This window comes from Lathyrus oleraceus, chromosome 7, assembly GCF_024323335.1.
Source record: "Lathyrus oleraceus cultivar Zhongwan6 chromosome 7, CAAS_Psat_ZW6_1.0, whole genome shotgun sequence".
NCBI lineage: Eukaryota > Viridiplantae > Streptophyta > Magnoliopsida > Fabales > Fabaceae > Lathyrus > Lathyrus oleraceus.
The window spans coordinates 16,418,559-16,440,000 of record NC_066585.1 but is presented as its reverse complement, the minus strand read 5'-3'; the positions used below and the strand labels follow the sequence as shown (position 1 = coordinate 16,440,000).

The 21,442-nt window shown below is 35.8% G+C and overlaps 1 protein-coding gene across 1 annotated transcript; it reads left to right on the top strand.

Moving 5' to 3' along the window:
* The first annotated feature begins 11,481 nt into the window (after positions 1–11,481).
* On the top strand, positions 11,482–12,987 carry LOC127101743 (zinc finger BED domain-containing protein RICESLEEPER 2-like). Its single transcript, XM_051039190.1, has 2 exons — positions 11,482–11,692; positions 11,912–12,987. Exons 1-2 carry the CDS (start codon positions 11,482–11,484, stop codon positions 12,985–12,987), a joined length of 1,287 nt encoding a protein of 428 aa, XP_050895147.1.
* The last annotated feature ends 8,455 nt before the right edge of the window (positions 12,988–21,442 follow it).

Here is a 21,442-nt window from a genome sequence, read left to right as displayed (position 1 = left end):
TGGGCCAACTCATTAGCCTCTTGGTTTTTTATTTGTGGTACATGTTCAATATCCACAGGTTCAAATCGTTTAAGCATGGAATTTGCCTTGACGAAGTATATTTATGAATTATCTTTAATGAATTTGTATTCTCTTGTTAACTGTTTGATTACCAGTTCAGAGTCACCCTTGATATTGACTTTGGCTGCCCCCAAATCTAATAATATTGTAATACATTTATCAAGGCTTCATATTCAGCCTCATTGTTAGAACAAAAACCGTTAATCTTGAACTTTTACTTTGTTGGAATCCCTTATGGGGATATGATGAAAACCCCCATGCTCGTTCCCTAGGAATGAGTGGAACCATTAAAATATAATTTCCATGCCAGGAAGTCGACATAGTTCTGTGCTCTTTATGTTACTGCATGATCCACTATGAAATCAATAATAATTTGGCCTTTCATGACCTTTAAAGGTGCGTAAGTTAAAGAGTATTCAGTTAGGGCTAATGCCCATTTTCCAACTCTAGCATGTAAAATTGGTTTAGATAACATGTGCTTAATTATGTCATAGTGTGAATAAACAAACACATTTGAAGATTTTATATAATGCTTGAGTTTGGTACAAGAAACATATAATGATAAACACAATTTTTCTACCATAGTGTATCTGGTCTCAACATCATTCATGATTCGACTCAAATAATATGTGGCTCTTTCGATGCCATCATCATCTTCTTGAGCTAACATACTCCCAAGTGTCGACTCAGATGCAGTAATGTACAACTTCATAGTTTTGTTCCTCATGGGAGGTAACAACTTTAGAGGCTTCGATATGCACCTCTTAATCTCATCAAAGGCTTGTTAATATTTTGATTCCCACATGAAACCTTCTTCTTTCTTTAAATGTAGTAGTGGTGAGAATACTTTTTTCTTGCCACTCAGAATTGAAATGAATCTTCTTAGAAAGTTAATTTTTCTCAATAAGGGATGAAGTTGTTTTTTGTTGGTCGGAGACTCGGTATTTTGTATGACTTTGGTCTTCTTTGAATTTATCTTTATGCCCGTCTTATGGACGACAAAGCCAAGAAAATACTTTGCATTAACACAAAGGCATATTTTAATGGGTTCATTTTAGGCCCATGTTTCCTAATCCTTTCGAATTATTTCAAAGATGGTCAAGGTGTCCATTCTCGAATGAAGATTTGATAACTATGTCATCAATGTACACTTGCATGAATGTTTCAATGAAGTCATGAAACATCGAGTTCATTACTCTCTGGTAAATGACACCAGTGTTCTTCAGGACAAAAGGCATGATTACCCATTCGTATGTGCCTAAGGCCCCTGGGCATCGAAATGTCATTTTTGATATGTCTTCCTCTGCAATGTAAATCTAGTTATAACCTGAGTATCCATTGAGAAGACTAAGTTATTCGAATCCATTCGCTGAATCGACCAACATCTCAACAACTAGCATCTGATATTCTTCTTTAGGAGTGGCAACATTAAGATCTCCGAAGTCTATGCAGACTCTGATGGTGCCACTTTTCTTAACAATTCAAACAATATTAGCTAGCCATTCGACATACCTGGCACGCCTACCAAACTTGTTCTGGAGCAATCTCTCGATTTCAGCTTTAATCTTCAACATGATTTCTAGCATGAACCTTCTTGGGGTTTATTTTACTGGCTTCTTATCAGGTTTGATCGACAACTTTAATTTCACTAAATCACGACTAAGTCCATCCATTTCATCATAGTCCCAGGCGAAGCAATCTCTGAACTCCTTTAGCACTTTGATTACTTCTTCTTTCAAGTGTAGGGCTAGTTTGACACTAATGTATGTTGGCCCTTTCATCGTCACATCTCCCAGTTCTATCTCCTCCAAAGGATCTTGCACTTGCATTTTCTTGGTCGAGATTGTTTGGTGTTTCTCGAACCCCAAAGGCTCATTATCATAGATGCAATCTAGCCTTCGTCTTTCTGAAGTTGTTAATTGGCTGGTAGAGCCAAATTGATTTGCTCGAGAGTTCTCAGACTTAATGGCTTCGACAACCAATATTTGTTGAGATTCGGCCTCTAAGGCCGCTAATATCTTGTTTTCATCCATATAGGTTGGAATCCGAGCCAACGTACGTGACTCAATCATGATCTTCATCAGATTCAGATCATCGGTTGTACACTTTGACAGTTTCATATTCTCAAGTAAAATCATATTGAGGATGTAGGTTCACTGTGTAGTATACCTCACGCCCTTCAAAGTTAAAGCCTTCGCTGGCAGGTCGACATGGTGAAATGCTTGACAATTTCTTGTCAAAATTAGGTTTGTCGGTGCGATTGACATCTGCTCTAGAAAAAACTTTGATCTGCTTCGATGTGTTCGACAATCCCATCAGGCTTTCAGATGGTGATCCTCTGATGCATAGACAAGGGTGCACATCCTACGCCATGCAACCACTCTGGACCTAATAGTAGGTTGTAATTTGATTTTGTTGGCACCTCCACAAATAATGTTGGCCTTACGGTAGTAGTCCCTACCACTATGTCAACTTGAATAACCCCTAAGGGCTTGATGGTTTTGCCCTCATAGTTGGACAAAAACATGTTGTTATAGGCTAAATATGTGCTATAGTTTCCAATTTTCTCTAAGAGGGACTAGGGAATAACATTGACACATGCTCCATAGTCAATCAATTTTTTTTATCCCTACGCCATTTACCTTGGCCCTTATATACAAAGGCTTCGTGTGCTGCTGCATGGCCATGTCTGGCCTTTCAAAAATGGAGTGATCTTCATTTATTGAGACATAATTCTTTACATAGTAACACATAGGTTTTTGGGTAGCTAGCTCTTCACCAATACCTTCTTCCTCAATCACTTATGTGACAACGTCATATTCTAAAGGAAAAACAAATATCATATTGCAAATGATATCTAATTTTGGTTCAGATCTTGAGTCAAAGTTGTATGTCTTTGTGTCGACATATTTACCTGCTTTATCCTTTGTTGATTTCTCCTTATTTATTGGTGACAGAGGGGGAAACAACATTTTCTTAACAGTCCGTCAACTAATTTGGCCTTTATCAACAACTTGAATGCTATCACTTCTGCTGGAACTTCCAGCCTCTCGTGCAGCTTTCTCATTTCTATGGTGTTTCCTCCACTTAGTCCTAGTCGTGGTTTTTTTCTTCCCATGTATGTCTACGAGACATAATAGTATTTCTTAGATACTTGAGAGTTGTCACTTTTTGAGGAGCATAACCAACATTGACTACTTTCCATTTCCCCCCATCAGTTGTTGATTTCCCAGCAGTGCGCAACCATTCTTTAGGAGATGCATCTGTAGTGGGGACATAAGTCCAACCTTGGATATTTGGTGAACCTTTTACCTTGTTAGAGAAATGTTATTTAGGTTTATCCTGTCTGATAAACTTTTTAGCTTGGTAAGGGTTTATCTCCAGCTCTTTAGTAGCTTCTTTGTCAAACACATAGCTGCACCTAGGGCACAACATCACTTATGAATCCTTCAACCTGCAACGACTCAAAAAGTTGACTAATTATCCTTCACCTTTGGGGTAGGCCTTCGATGCTTGATCTTCATAGTTTTCTTTGTTGTCTCCAACCCCAGGCTCGTCGATAATGTCAACCACCATGTTATCCACGACTTGATAAAGAGAGCCTCGACTTTCGTTTTAATGTCCTCTTTTGGCTGCGATTTCTGCTTGTCATCAAACTTGAGCCTACCATCCTTGAGAGCATTCTGCACCAGATCCTTGAAAAGTACATACTGAGAAGTTTTATGACCCAAAAAATTATGGAACTTACAAAACCCATTTTATTTCTTTATTCTAATGGTGAAACCTTAGCCCCTTTAAGAACAACAATTTGTCCATTAATAACCAATAGATAAAAGATTTCATCACACCTAGTAACATCGAAGGTATATGTTTTAGCAACAAATTTTTCATTTTTGGGTTTGACAGAATTCTTCCCATTTTAGGGTTTTATCAACTTGCATGTATAAGGGGGAACTGACTTTAGTTTTGACAGGTTAACCTCATTCTCCTCTACATACTCATACCCTGAGTCGTATAAATTCCCTATGTTGTCGACTTCGACATAAGCCACCTTCTTTTTACTGAACTTGGAGGTTCTAGCTTTTTCGGCCTGCAATCGTTCGAATTTTCGAACTCTATTGTCCAACTGGGCCATGTGTCTTAAGTATTGGTTATCTAATTTCTTCCTAATGGAGTAGTCAAGACCCCCTACTTCCAGTTCGACTAACTCATGTTTTGGAACTTGTGTAAAATATCTTGCTTTCAAAGTTCTAAACCTATTGAGGTAATCATCGATACTTTTAGCCATTTTTCTCATTACACTGTCCAGTTCCTTGAGACTAATCTTACATTGTCCCATGTAGAATTTGTCATGGAATGCCCTTTCTAATTGGGCCCAAGTAAATACGGAATTTGAGGGAAGGATAATGAACCATGTAAAAGCATTCTTAGTCAATGAGTTCGGAAAATACTTTATTTTCATATTCTCAATGTTGGCTAAATCACTAGCCTCGGCCTGGTACTGGGAGACATGTTTGACGATGGATTCATCAGTATCACCAGTAAACTTGGTGAACTTTGGGACTTTCCAGCCCTTAGGCAATTCGATATGCCTTACATATTTAAACAGTGAGATATATAGTTTGGTTTGGGGAGGCCCGCGTTGAGGCCACTTTGGACCAAAACGCGTTCGGCAACATTAGTGATATTATCTTGTACCCTTGTATTGTCTAGTCGGGCTTGTCTAAGGATTTGGTCGGCATCTTAGTTTCGTCGAACCAGGACCATATCGAGGCCTTCTGGCCCTTGATTGTTTTCGACAACCCTATTTTCTGGGGGATTAGCCCCCCGAGGAAAATTAGGCACTTGAGTTAACGGCGCTGGTGGTGCACTAAAAAAATAAGCAATCATACACATTTGGTGGGATAATTGTTAATAACTCTTATTCGTGTTATCTATAAGTGGGCTAAACACATTACTTATTTGTTGCATAATCGTATGGACCATATCATGGTTAAATTCATCCATTAACTGTCTCATGGCCTGAATAAAGTTATTGGTCAAGGACAAAGTACCCTGGGCAGAAAATACCACATACCTCCCGGTAGTTGTCCTAGTTATCAGAAGTTGCCCATATCGGATGCTGAAGCCAAATACAGATTAAAGGGCGATGAAGTTGCCATCATGTTTTATGAATATACTGGCGTACTAGGGTGCAAGATTGCCATCGTTGCAGTTGGCATGCCATACGGTTGTTCCTTCTGAGGTAACGAGAAACCTAGATAAGGAGGTCTTTGGTCTCCTAAGTTTCGTAATTCCTTAGAAAAGGTTGGTGCACTTGACGCTTGTGGTGATAAAATCCCCATATCTGGTGGCATGGAATATGCCACTACTTGGCTTATGGCAGTGGGAATTTCCTCGATGGAGGTTGGAGCCACAAAACTGCCAATACTAGTAATTGTTGATTGCCCTCTTGGGTTTAGAGTATTACTCTGGGAAGGGGTTTGATTTTTGCGAGATATTTTGAAAATTTGCTTACCACTCCTTAAGTTTATACAACACAAGACCTCACAAATGGAGACGCACTATAAAGAAAATAACGTAAGACGCCTTTATTCTGCAAAAACTTTCACATAAAAGGGTCTCACTGGGCGTGCGAATTTGTTTACCAGTGTTTTTGGTAAACAATCACGAGTTTAGAAAGTCTATGAGATTACATCAAAAAATCTCCAAAGAAATTTGTCAAAAATATTTGTGGGAACACACGTGCGTGTGAATTGAATGTAGTCGTCGCATGAACGATAACAACATAAAAAAGACTTTAAATGAAGTTAAGTTGAGATAAATGACAAGGTAAAATGCAATAAATGACATTAAACAAAGCAAAAGTAAAATTTCATGTTTTGTTTAAGGAAACAAAAGACTAATGAAAAGACTAGACGCAAACATATACATGTTTCTCGCTTAACTGTTTCGCTCTTTAACTCGGGTAATCGAGTGGTATGGAGAGTATGTATAAAATTTTGCAACCTTTGATCCCATGTATAAGTCTACTGTTTATTCTATTTACAAAGTAACCATCGATGATGGTTATGACCACTAAGGAACTGCTGCATTCACTCCATGTTCAATCTTCGGGCTCCTACTAGCATGTTTATGTTTCATCCACGACTATATCTGTTTAAAACCCATGTTGAGTTGTAACTGCTTTCAACTTCCTCACAAACCTTTGATGGTAATCGCTCCAACGTGTTGTCAATGCTGCCTACTAAGGACTTTGGACTTGTAACTTAGTAGTCTTTCAACCTTACGTGGTTCAGTCGACTGGTCTTCTTGCTGAAATAAAGGCCCCTGTCGACTGCCCTTTTCGAGATTCTGGACAATTTTCCTAGCGGTCCTGGTTTTGGGGATTTATTCCTGAGATTCCTCCAAACCATATTTTCATGTGTCGACGGCTCGGTCGATCCCTCGTTATTAGTCACTCGATGCTTCATCATTAATAATCTTTACAACTCCATTAATGCTTTCCCATAACAAATGCCTTTTTCATCAAAATTCTTTGTTGACTTTCTACTAGATGAAAAATAAAATTGTAATAACATTACACAATATTTGACCTCTTTGTTTCTCCCCTTTTGAGATTGTGAGTTCGTCATCTTCGTAAAATCACAAGAACTTTGAAACCCAGCTTCACAAAATGGAGACTTTGAAACCCAACTTCGTAATCACCACAAACTTACTTGCACACTTAAATGATTTATAAGTTGTTGAACGATGGGTGTGAATATGGGATTAGGGATTTTGAAGCTGCTGAACGATGGGTGCGAATGAGGGATTAAGGATTTGACCTTTTTTTTCTTTTTTCGTTTTTTATGACAATTAAAAAGTGTTTTCTTTATTTAAAAATGTTTTAAATATTTTGTTAATTAAAATAATAATTTTTTTTATAAAATATTCTAAATTGATGACATGGATCCAAAGTCAACCAGCCATCTCATTAATAAAGATGACACATAAGCAAAATTGGATAAGGGACCATAAAAATCCAAAGGCCATCAAAATTAAGGGACTATAATAGTTGGTTATGTAATGGTGGAAACAATTATTTAAAACGCCCAAACTAGGGGGACCGAAAGTGAATTTGAGCCATGAGTTTATATGTGCTTGAGATTAAGCACAAAAATGGATGGAAAACTTTAGTTAGATTCGAGTCAATAATATTTCATGATTTGAGTCAAATGAGCAAGTAAAGTGAAACAAAATCCCATAAATAAATTGACTAGTTGTTCGTATGATTCAAGTCACCATAAAAATCTTATTCGAGTCATGAAGGATCATGATTTGAATCAGGTATATAACTTGATTTGAGTCAATTTGGACAGAGCCAAACAGAAATATGTGAAAAATAGTGTGATTTAAGTTAGGTATAAAGCATGATTCAAATCAAATGAGGCACATACTGATAGGATCTATCTGATTAGAATCAAGTGCAACTTGTGATTCGATCCATAGAGCTTCCAGATTCGAATCAAGATAAAAATGTGATTTGAGTAACAAGTTTGAAAAAACTTTTGTTTGCCTCTGTTCAATTTGATTCGAGTCAGAATATGTACATGATTCTAGTCATGAACATAAAATCTCAATTTTTCATGTTTTTCATAATACTTTGAGATTTACCTTTCCACATAACTTGAACCAACAACACATATGGTTCTTATTTCACTAACTCAATAAATTGACTTAAGCATCATGATCAAACTCAAATACAAATAATTGAATTATGCATGCTAAAAAATGAATTGATTCAAAACTTGATTCAAAGATGTGCAATAATGAAGGAAACTCAATAAACAATAATAAATGAAACGAAAGAGACAAGACAAGCAACAAAATTGTATTGGGGTTCTCCCCCTGATTGTATTAGGGACATGCAACTTCAAGTTGTTTGAGCATTACAATATGCCACCAATACAAGACCTGAAATTAGTTTCTCTGTTAACAAATCATGTCAATTTTTTCCTCAACCTATTGAGAGTCATTGAGTTGTAGTCAAGAGAATATTAAGATATCTACGGGATACATTTCATCATGGACTATTCTTACTTCAGTTAGTCCTACTAAACTAATCCCTATTGCAACCTTTTCAGATGATGACTAGGGATCTGGCTCTGAAGACAAGAAGTCAATATCAGGATATTGTGTATATCTTGGCCTAAATTTGGTTTCTTGGTGGTCAAAGAAACAAACCTTAGTGGTCAGGTCTAACACAAAAGATAGATATAGGAGTTTAGCCAATACTGTAATTGAAGTACTCTAGCTTCAATCTCTCATTCTAAATCTCAAAGTTGTCACCCTTACACCCACCATCATATATTGTGATAATTTGAGCATAATGACTCTCTCTCATAATCCTCTTCTCCATGCCAAAACAAAACATATAGAGTTGGATATCTTCTTCCTAAGAGAAAAAAGCATCAACAACACCCTTTGTGTGCATCACATCCCCGCTTCAAACCAATATGAAAATTTCTTGATGAAACCTCCGTCCTCACTAAGATTTCTATTTCTAAGGGGTAAGTTTAAAGTTGTAGAGAAGACAACATTACATTAGCAAAAGCTCCATGGAAGAAGAATCTTCCATTTAAGGGGGAAATATTAGAGTATAGTAGTTATAAGTACCAATAATTGTTTTGTAAAAATAAAAGTTGAATTGCAATAGAGAGAGTGCAAATCAACCACCCTATAAATAGAAACCAAGTTATTCCATTGTACACAACTTTCATTTTCTATTTGATTAAATAACATAATTTCATTTTCTCTCAATCTAAATATGAACTCTCTTTCATATTCATCTCTTTTCTATTAAGAGTTAGCAAAATCTAAATATAGGAATACCTAACATATTTCTATTGAATTTCATGATGACATTAGTATGTATGTCAAGTATAACTTGTAGATGTTAGGCCTATATTACCTAAAATTACAACACAATAATTTCACTCCGTATAAATGTTGGTAGTCATTAAAGATAATGATTTAATACCAAGAAGGTTATCTCAATAACCCTAATTATCCCAATAATATAAGTTATATTCTCGACAACCCGTAGTTATCTCAATAACCCTAATTATCTCAACAATATGAGTCATAGTCAACAATCTCCACCTTGGCGAATATCAAACGCCTATGAAGACTTATTGCTAGGGGTGGACAGGAACCGTTCACCCGGCCAAATCCACCGGTAACCGAAAAAGAAAACCGAAATGGGCGGGTTCAAACGGTCTATCGGGCCAGTGATTAAATTTAGCAGTTTCAATTGGGTTTATATGGGCGGGTCGGGTTCAAAATTCTGAACCGCGGATACCCTAACCCGCCCAATTGAGATACCCTCCTAGGGTTAGTAATTCTTTCCAGCCAAAGTTCATTCTCTTTTTTCCTGTTTTCTCACTCACACCCAATACCAGTAAGCATTTTCTTGTTCTCTCACTCACAGCCGCACCTCCATGAAAATCTTCTAGCTTCAATTCTCAACATCGTTCCACCACCATCATTCACTACCCACCACCTTCAACTCTCACCACCATGAAATCCTAGATCTAACGATCACCATCCATCATTAGTCCACCACCATCATTCACGATAACCGCACCACCGGCAGAGACTGAAGAATCTGCTGAAGAGAAACCACAAGAGGGCTCTATGACTCTATCAACAGAAGTATGCCCCTTCTGGGGAATGAATTTGCTACCTTTATTATTTGTGGCACTGTTTTTCTTCTAGAGTTTAGTTTTATATATGATATTGGTGTAAATAGTTTTTCACTATCAGGATCAGTTATATGATTTAGATTCTTCCTTTTATATGTGCTTCATATGTTAACATTACAAGTTATGACATTTCATTCTTGTTCAGATGCGGTGCTTGAAAGAGTTGCAATAGAAAAGAGGTTGTCACTAGTCAAAGCATGAGAAGAAAGTGAAAAGTCTAAAGCAGAAAACAAGTAACAACTTGCACCATTTATTGCTTTTTTTCATACTTTAAGTGCTTTTTTTCATACTTTAAGTGCTTTTTTTCATAGTTTAAGTGCTTTTCTTAGGACCTTTAAAATTGTTTTTATAAATTATCTTGTTGAACTTATAATTAAAAGTAAATTATGCTGGTTAATAAGCTGAAGTAAGTTAATCCAAACATTCTTAAGTCATTGTAGAAATTCAGTACATTTCATTTTCAACTCAAATAACTATCATTTATTTTCATGTTATTTTATCTGTTAATGACTTTTTTCAAATAGCCAATTTTTACTTGATTTCTATTTTAAATTTTTCCACCTGCTTTTCCCTCAATTCATGTATAATTCCCTAAATTTTGTTCTATAAAGTATATTTTGTTTACTCTACTCAGTTTCAAAATGACATGTCCTTATTGTATTGTAATGTTATAGTTTAGCTTTATGGTTATGACTTGTGAGATGTATATTGTATTGTTACTGGAACTTTTCTTATAACTCTGAAATTTGCAAGCGTCTAACAAGAGAGTGTATGTTGAAAGAAGAAATTGAAAAGTCTAAAGCAGAAAACAAGTAACAACTTGCACCACTTATTGCTTTTTTTCATACTTTAAGTGCTTTTCTTAGGACCTTTCAAATTTAATTATCTTGTTGAACTTATAATTAAAAGTAAATTATGCTGGTTAATAAGCTGAAGTAAGTTAATCCAAACATTCTTAAGTCATTGTAGAAATTCAGTACATTTCATTTTCAACTCAAATAGTTATCATCTATTTTCATGTTATTTTATCTGTTAATGACTTTTTTCAAATAGCCAATTTTTACTTGATTTCTATTTTAAATTTTGCAACCTGCTTTTCCTTCAATTCATGTATAATTTTCTAAATTTTGTTCTATAAAGTATATTTTGTTTACTCTACTCAGTTTCAAAATGACATGTCCTTATTGTATTGTAATGTTATAGTTTAGCTTTATGGTTATGACTTGTGAGATGTATATTGTATTGTTACAGGAATTTTTCTTATAACTCTGAAATTTGCAAGTGTCTAACAAGAGAGTGTATGTTGAAAGAAGAAATTGAAAAGTCTAAAGCAGAAAACAAGTAACAGCTTGCACCATTTATTGCTTTTTTTCATACTTTAAGTGCTTTTCTTAGGACCTTTCAAATTGTTTTTACAAATTATCTTGTTGAACTTATAATTAAAAGTAAATTATGTTGGTTAATAAGCTGAAGTAAGTTAATCCAAACATTCTTAAGTCATTGTAGAAATTCAGTACATTTCATTTTCAACTCAAATAGCTATCATCTATTTTCATGTTATTTTATCTGTTAATGACTTTTTTCAAATAGCCAATTTTTACTTGATTTCTATTTTAAATTTTGCAACCTGCTTTTCCTTCAATTATGTTGATTATGGCTCCTTCATTTTTCAATGATGGGTCAGCCTAATCAAACTATACATACTCAATATGTCATGAATGAAGTTGGTTCAACCGCAACAACTGAAGTTGTTGGAGCACAATTAGTTAATTCCCAACCTACAAAGAAGAGGAAAGCTAGTGCAAGTGGTTCTAGGCAATCATCTGCTTGTTGGGAGCACTTTATTAGATTACCAGATGACTTAGTTGATACACCAACTGCAGCTTGTAAACACTGCCACAAAAAATACCTATGTGACCCTAGGACTCATGGCACCACCAACATGAACCATCACATTCTAAAATGTGCAAAGAAGCCTAGAACCACTGATCCCACCTAAACTATTCTTACATACCCCTCTGTAGAAGGATCTAGTTTTGGTCATGTTAGCTCCAAATTTGACAAGCAAGCTTGTAGAAAAGCTTTGTCAATTTTTGTGGTTCTAGATGAACAACCATTTAGTGCAGTTGAGGGGGAAGGTTTTAAGTACTATTCTAAAGTAATGCAGCCCCAATTTACTCTCCCATCTAGGCGTACAGTAGCTAGAGACTGTTTTCAGCTACACTTGGATGAGAAACAAAAACTAAAAGCCTTCTTTAAGTCTGACTGCAATAGAGTAGCACTTACTACTGATTGTTGGACTTCTATCCAAAATCAAAACTACTTAACCCTTACGGCACACTTTGTGGATAACAAATGGAACTATCAAAAGAGAATTATAAGCTTAACAGTTATTCCAAACCACAAGGGTGATATGGTAGGTAGGAAGATTGAAAAGGCGTTAAGGGATTGGGGAATTAGGAATGTGTCTACCATAACTGTTGATAATGCAACTTCAAATGATGTAGCTGTAGCATATTTGCATAGAAAAATATCAACTATGAATGGGATGATGGGGGATGGAAAATGTTTTCATATGAGGTGCGCTGCTCACATATTGAACTTGGTGGTAAATGAGGGTTTGAAAGATAAGCATTTGTCTATTACTAGTGTTAGGGATGTTGTTAGATTTGTCAAGTCCTCACCTCATAGGGCAGCCAAGTTTAAAGAATGCATTGAATTTGTTGGAATAACTTGTAAAAAACTAGTATGTCTCGATGTTTCAACTCGTTGGAACGCGACATATTTGATGCTTGAGGCTGCAGAGAAGTTTCAAGCTACTTTTGATAAGCTTGAGTATGAAGAGTCGAGCTATAGGGAGTTCTTTGGAAAAGGTAGTCCTCCTAGTAGTGATGATTGGGACATTGTTAGAGCTTTTATCTCTTTTTTAAAGTTATTCTATGAAGCAACTAATGTTTTTTCCACCTCTCAAAGTGTGAGTTTGCATAGTGCTTTTCACCAAGTGTCTGCGATCTATTGTGAGCTGAAGCAAACTACTATGAACTTGAATGGTGTTATTGCAAGTGTGGGTGGGGACATGATGGAAAAGTATAATAGATATTGGGGGTGTGCTACTAAGATGAACAAGTTGATTTATTTTGGATCCAAGATACAAGTTGGGTTATATTTAGTGGACTTTTAAGGATATGTATGGAGTCGGATTTGTGTTTGCTACCGGGTTGATCAAATCTATAAAAGAGAGCTTACAAAAATTGTATGATCGGTATAAGCAAGCTTATGACCAAAATCATAATAGACAACCTCTTGGTAGTGGTGAAAACAATGTTTCCAATGATGAAACAACAGCTGGCCATCCTTCACTAATGGCTAGAGCCGATGCTTTTGAGCAACATTTAGAGGAACAAGACTCGATTGATCAACAAAATGAGCTTGAGGGTTTTTACTCTAGTAAGTGTGTCAAAAGGGATCCTAAATTTGACCTTCTTGTGTGGTGGAAACACAATTCAACACAATATCCTATTTTATCTACAATAGCTAAAGATATTTTTGCCACACCAGTGTCTACGGTTGCATCAGAAAGTGCCTTCAGTACGGGAGGGAGAGTCTTAGAAACTTATAGGAGCTCCCTAAAACCTGAAATGGCAGAGGCATTAATTTGCACCCAGAATTAGTTAAAGTCGTCTTTTACCTATTTCAAAGACTTGAACCTCATGGAAGATTTTGAGCTTTCTGAAGATATTATAGCAGGTAAAATTATTTTTAAAAATGTTATATCTTTATTTCATAATTGTTATATCTTTCTAAAAAAATGTTTATTTCATTATTTTAGAATTTGAAGAAATTTCTTCTACAGCAAGAAGAGGATCTTTACCGTCTCAGCCACAACCTTCTGGTTGTGCTTAAAAAATATGGAGGTATATTTACTTTATTAATTTGATTTATTTATTACTTTATTCCTTTTTAAAGCTTAATATTTTTCTTGTTTAATTTTTCAGTTCAACTATGTTTTTTGAAGTCATATGTGACTTATATTTTGTGACTACTCAATGGCCAAACAATATATATTTTCTCCTGTGGATTTTGAAGATATTCAAGCTAGCCAAATTTTGGTATGCATCAAACAATATATTATTGTATTAATTATCATTAGTGGTTTTTTAGTTGGATTTACTACTAATTAATTATGAATTAAAGTTGGTAATGTCATGGTCGGTTGTCCATTAGTTAGATGAAGTATTGCTAATTGTGTCAATAGAACATTTTGAGGCCATGCAGGAACAACTTGGTAAAACTGTGACGATACGCTATATAGCCAGGATCAATTGATACATTTTGCAACATCTTGGTAAATGAGCAGCAACATATGCCATATAGCCAGGATCAACTTGGTAAATGAGCAGCAATAGAGGTCGTGCAGGAAGAGCTTGGGCTGCAGCAAATGCAAGGTAAGGTAAGGGTTATGATTTAACATTCTTGTTTCTAGGCTTACTGTAGTTATCATTTTAATAGGTCAATATGAAGTATTGCATACATTAAAAACTTATGCCATACCTAGATTGCCTAGCTGATCCATTACAGACTGGCCAACAGAACATTCTAGCTTAAGCAATCGCAGAATTCCAGTTGTTATACAACCCACAGATTCAATTTCAGATTTGCATAAAAAAGTGAGGCTCTGGAACTCATCCTTGGATATGGCCCTGTTTGGATAAGCAACATAATCTACATCTTATGTTACTTTCAAAACTTTAATTAATGGTCACTTTCAATTGATGATAAGATATTTTGACGTGTGCCCAAAATACACGGTAGTTACTAGTTAGAGTAAGTTGTTGACAGCAAAATGAAAGGGAAGTGTAAAGTTACTGTAACCATCATTTTGGACTGGTAATTCGCAGCTGTATATATTTACTGAAGAGAGAGCGTGGTAATATTTAAGTAACATAATCTGGGTTCCAGTAGTTGGATAAGCAACAATTCCAGTAGTTAGAGTAAGTCTGAGTTTTGGAATATGGCCCTGTTTGGATAAGCAACATAATCTGCAGCTTATAACATAAGTGTTTATCATATAGTTGTGATTCTTGGTTCTATTTAAGTAAGTTATTTAAACTTTATTATTTAATAGTGGTCCCTGTTTTGTTTCATGTTTGTTTAATAGTGGTCCTAATATACTTATTTGATTTTTGTTTAACAGGTTCAGATTTTGTGGTCCTTTTCAATTTCTCTTATGTGGTTATGTGGTTTAACAGGTTCAGATTTTGTGGTCCATTTCATGTTTCTGTTTATGTGGTTATGTGGTTTCTTTTAGTGTGACTAAAATGTAGTTTAATTTTGACAGGATTTGGCAACAACTTGTGTGAAGGTTCTTGGAAATGATCATGTTTGTCAAACACCCTGTCAAAAATTAGCATTTACATATGACAATACCAACTTATGTATTTGATAACATTTACTCATAACAAAAATATTTCAATGTTGTATTAATTTGGATTTATATTATATTTAATCATCAAAACTAGACATTGATAGTTTATATCCATTGGTCATGTGAACAATTATTGAATTTTTAGATTAGCTTATATCCATTGGTAAAATAAAATTTAAAGAATTTTTTAAGAAATAATTTAAAAATATTTTTGGGATTAAATATTGGATTAGTTTATTAACCCGAAATACCCGTATGTATTAACCCGAAACCCGTCTAAACCAAACCCGTTAAAACCGTATTTAAATTTGGGCGGAAATGGGTCTTTAAAAGCTACCCGCGGTTTGGGTTGGGTGGTGGTTTTGGGCCCGAACCCGCCCAACCCGGCCCGTTGTCCACCCCTACTTATTGCATAACAATTCATCCTGGAAACTCAGGAGGTACACCTCCTGCTTAACATTGAGAAATGTGTAATAAGTCCAAACAATGTTTAAACTTGTCACCGGTGACTGACTTGGTCAATATATCAGTTGCTTTCTCTAAAGAGTGAACTTGATAAAGTAATATATGTCTTGACGCCAACAACTCCTTGATCTTGTGGAACCTCACACCAATATGCTTGGTCCTAACATGATACACCTGATTGTTTGCCAAATAGATGGATCTCTTACTATCCCAATGCAACTGAACTACACCTTGCTCAATACACAACTCTTTCACTAACCCTATAAATCACAATGCTTCCTTGGCAGCTTCAGCTACAACCATGTATTCTGCCTCAGTTGTAGACATAACTACTATGGCTTGAACTAATTATTTCCAGAATATATGTCCCCCCACAAGAGTAAAGACATGCCCTGTTGTAGACCTCATATCATCCATATCACATATATAGTCAGAATCCACATATCTCACAGCTGATGGAACACCCTGCTTCTTGCTGAACATGATACCATGATTCTTTGTACCCTTCAAGTACCTTAGGATCCACTTGACTGCTTCCAAATGTTGCTTCCCTTTCTTGGACATGAACTTTCACACTTGACTAACTGCTTGTGCCAAATCTAGTCTAGTGCAAACCATAACATACATCAAACAACCAACTGCAGTGGAATAAGGAATTTTAGACATATCTTCAATCTTTGAGTAAGTCTTCGGACATTGTCCCAAAGAGAGATTAAAATGATTCTCCAATGGAGTACTCATAGGCTTTGCTTGCTCATGTCAAATTTTCTTAAAACACCTTTAACATAGCTTTTCTAAGACAACCATAATTTATTAGCTCCTCGGTCTTTGTGAGTTTCCATCCCAAGAATCTTCTGTGCAGCACCCATATCCTTCATATCAATTTACTTATCCAACTTGGTCTTCAACTCATTTACATCATGCAAATGGTTGGCAGCAATCAACATATCATTAACATAAAGTAATAGGAAAGTAAAAGAGACATCATCAAGGCTCCTCATATAAACACAACAATTATAATCACACCTTCTATAGCCAATCTGGAGCATGTATGAATCAAAACGCTTGTACCACTGCATTGGAGACTGCTTCAATCCATACAAAGACCTATTCAATTTGCGAACCAGTCTGCCATGTCCAGTATCACTGAATCCCTCTATCTTCTCTATGTATATTTGCTCATCTAGATTGCCATTGAGGAGAGTTATTTTCACATCCATCTACTCTAAATGCATATTTTTGCTGGCTACCAAGGCCAATACTTCTCTGATAGAAGTGTGTCTAACGATCAGACTAAAAGTCTCATCATAATCAATCCTCTATTTCCGTGAATACCCCTTTGCAACTAGGCGAGCCTTGAAATTCTCCCCTAATTTTTCTGTTGTCGATGACTTTTTCTTGTACACCCACTTACAACCAATAGCTTCATTTCCCTGTGGCAGCTGAATAGGATCCCACGTCTCATTATTTTTCAAGGATTCCATCTCATCCACCATAGCACCCATCCATTTATCTTTCTCCTGGCTAGCCATAGCCTCTCGAAAGGTAGAAGGGTCTCCTGAACTGGTAAGAAGAGCATATGTTGCTAAGTCTCAAACCCATATCTGACTAAAGGTGTAATACGACGGAGCTCCCTATCACGCACAAGTGTATAGTCCTGTACTCCACCTGAATCTTGCACTCCACCTAAATCAAAGTCTAGTTCATCCTATTGTTAGGTTACAATCTATCTTCGACTCACTGATAGCTCCTCAATGTCCACTTAAATCTTGTCCTGATTTGAACTTTCTACATCAGTGTTTGACACAACTGTCACATCTGAGTGACTCAACACCGATTGCTCGTTAAATATAACATCTTTGCTGACAACCATTTTCTTTTTAATCGGGTCCCATAACTTGTACCCTTTCACCCCTTTATTGTAGCAAATAAAGATGGATTGTTTTGACTTGGGGCCAAGTTTAGATCGATCCTGACTGAGAATATGCACATATGCTAGACACCCAAAAATCCTCAAATTACTTAGATCAATAGGGTTACTTGTCCACACCTCTTCTGCAGCCTTTCCATCCAATGAAGCATGTGGTGATCTATTGACTAGATAACATGCCATATTGAGTGTTGTTGCCCATAAACCTTTTGAAAGACCATCATTCAACCTAAGGCACCTTGCCTTCTCCGTTAGAGTCATGTTCATCCTCTCTGCAACATCATTCTGTTGTGGTGTCTTCCTCATAGAAAAGTGCATCTAGATTCCATTCTCCACAAAAAAATTATGAACTTCTTGTTTGTGTATTCAGTTCCATTATCATACCGCAAATACTTTATTTTTCTCCCTGTCTAGTTCTCAACCTCCACCTTCCATAGTTTGAACTTGGAAAAGACCTTAGATTTATATTTCATGAAATAAACCCATACCTTACGAGAAAAATCGTCAGTGAATGTCACAAAGCACTTGGAATCTCCAACGAAGGGTTCTTTTGTAGGACCCCAAACATCAGAATATACATAGTTTAAGATTTCATTGGTCTTGTGTTGTTTGGTCTTAAAACGAACTCTACATTGTTTCCCAAGAACACAATACTTTCACATTCCAATTATGAAATTGCAAACACCCTTCCAAAAATTCCTCTTATGTAATTCCATCATCCCACGTTCACTGATATGACCCAAGCGCATGTGCCGCAGTTTTGTTGCATCATTATCTGTTTCAACAGATGTTACATCACCCATAACTATGCCCCCTAACAACTTATAAATTTTCATGCAGTCCTCTTTGTCGTCATCATTATAATTGCACCCTTGCTAACCCTCATGATGTCTTTGACTCCATTTGACTAGAATGAATAACCATTTGATTGAAAAGTACCCAGAAAATCAAATTCTTCCTCAATTCTGGAACATAACACACCTCACTCAACGTGCGCACGCCACCATCATTCAAAGAAATTTTAATTTTCCCATTTTCAGTGATGGTACAAGTTTTATCATCACCTAAATAGACAAAACCAAAACCACCTAATTTAAAAGAGTTGAATCATTTCCGGTGCGGCGTCATATGGTAAGAGCACCCAGAATCGAGAATCCATGCATTAGTGCACTTTGCAGATGAAACACAAAGCAAATCCTTTTCACTACATAAGCCATCATATTGAACTACATTTGTTGAACTATTGTTGCCTGACTTGTTTGGACAGTCCATCTTCCAATGGTCAATTTGCTTGAAACCACAGCATTCTGTTGTTTTTTTGTCCTTGGACTTGAAACTCTTTTTATTTCCAGAACTCACTACCTTGCCCTTGCCTCTGCCACGATCTTGACCTTCCTTCACAAATAAACTTCTACACGAGCTTTCTCTACCTTCCTCTACATTTTGGCGACGTCGTGCGTGTTGCAAAAAAGTAGAAGAAATAGAATCCAACGTGATTGTTTCCTTCCCGTGTGTGAGAGTGGTCACCAAGTGATCATAAGAGCTTGTTAAAGAGAACATCAAAATAATGGCTTTATCCTCATCGCCAACCTTCACACCAATTCGTGTCAAATCAACGAGGATGTTGTTAAAATCATTGACATGAGCCTGCAAATCGCATTCTTTCTGCATCTTCAGGCTATAGAGACGCTGCTCCGCAAACAATTTGTTCATGAGCGTCTTGGACATGTACTGATTTTCCAGTTTTTCCCAAACATCCTTCAGAGTTGTGAGGTCCAGAATATGATTCATCACGTCATCAAAAACACAAAGTCTTATTAAACATGTGGCATTCTCCTTCATCTCGTTACAATTAATTCTTGTGATGTATCTCGGTTTCTCATCACGGAGTGCCTTCTGTAAACCTTGTTAAACCAACAAATTCTTAAATGTCCTTTGCCATAAACTGAAATTGTTTGTTCCATCGAATCGAGTCACTTCAAATTTTGCACCTCCCAAATTAAGCGTCATCTGATACCAATTGTTATAACAAAAACGTGGATACAAATTAGAGTAAAGCGAAACACATAAAAGTTTTGTTCATGCAGTTCGGCCAAATTGCCTACGTATGCGACTATATACTATCTATAGTTCCTTTGATTTATGTCTTGTGAGTTGCATAAAGATTATAGTGTTACAAATAATATGTATAATCTGAGGTTTTAATTTATCTAAAATCCTAATCCCTAGTTTCCCTCGACAAATAATTATCTCTACCCATAATTATCTCAACAATATGAGATATTCTCTTAACAACCTATAGTTATCTCAACAACTCGTAATTATCTCAACAAAATGAATTATACTCTCAACAACCCATAGTAATCTTAACAACACATAATTATCTCAACAATATGAGTCATATTCAATAAGGTCTGAATGTTGAAAAATAACATGTTCTGCGGCAAGGATTACTCCCATGAGCTCTGTAAAGAGAGCATTAACATGGCCAAGATAACAATAAAAGGTACAAATATGGTTTGCGTTATAGTCCTTAAACATACCTCCACAAATGGTTATGCTAGAAGTGTCAATTGAAGCTCCATCGATATTGCATTTGATCTAATAAAAATGGGAGAAGGGAAATCCACATGACTTCTTCGAAAAAGTGAGGGTTAAGAGGATGAATTTTCATCTTGAAAGCCTTTTAGAAGAATGAAACATTTGATTGAGACACTGAAATGTGCTTTGGTTAAATTGCGCGATAGATAAACTTGAGACAAGATCTATAAAACTCTGACACATCATTCACACGGTGTATCGCAGTGTCTGACACGTGTCCGACATGGATACACATATGACACGCGTATGACACGTATGTGACACGTTTTTGAAGTGTCCAACGAAAAATAAAATTGAAACACAACGGACACGGACACGACACCTTATTTCAAATAAAGGTTTCAGAATTTAAAAAAAAAACTCAAAAATTTTCAAAATTAAAAAAAAAAAAAATTTTATCTTTCATATTCCACCTCCCCACTTAAAAACAACGCAATTAGGATTCCTTATTTTTTCGCATTTCGTTGCTTCTGTTGAAAGAAATTGGAGCACATTCATTTATCCATTCTTCGAAGAGAAACAAAATAACACCACATCAAGCAAAAGCTTTAATATGTGTGCATAGTAACCTTACACTTCTATCAATGAGCACTCCCCAATATTATAAAGAAGAAACTAAAATGTGAGATGTCGTCGGAGATGAGTTTGCCTCATTAGATGACAGTGAATTTCTTGAAGTTGTTGACTTGTTTTTGGATAGGTTGATTTTCTCAATGTGGAGTGACTATGATATGATTTATACCATTTTATTTTTGTGGATTTATATCCTTTTTTCGTTGATTGAAAGTACTAGATTTAAATAAACATAAATTTTGCTTCTTATTTTAAATTATTTATAAATTATATTTATAAATTGCATTATTATATTAATATATAAAATATATATAATCGTATTTGTGTCTTATATTTTTTACATTAACAAATCTTCGTGTCCGTTTCTGTGTCGTGTCCCATATCTGTGTCTAAGTCTAAGCTTCGTAGAACAAGATTTGAGCCGATGTAGTTTTTCAATTTGTGAAAATGATGTTGAGTCTAACATTGTTTCTAGCTTTTCAAATGCCATTGAGAATGCTGGTAATGGAAAATAAAAGAATTAGTCTATAATAATTAGAGGATCTGGTTTCCAAGATACCCCAACAATCTTCCACTAACTAGATTAATGGGTAGGAATTAAGTAGACTAGCTAACCAATTCCAAATATTCCGAGCATAAGTG

Bases quoted from the DNA above. Each gene is read 5' to 3' on its own strand.
- LOC127101743 (XM_051039190.1), top strand. From the start codon at position 11,482: ATGGGTCAGCCTAATCAAACTATACATACTCAATATGTCATGAATGAA. The intron at 11,693-11,911 runs GTAAACACTGCC...TTGTGGTTCTAG, and splicing joins TGATACACCAACTGCAGCTT to ATGAACAACCATTTAGTGCA.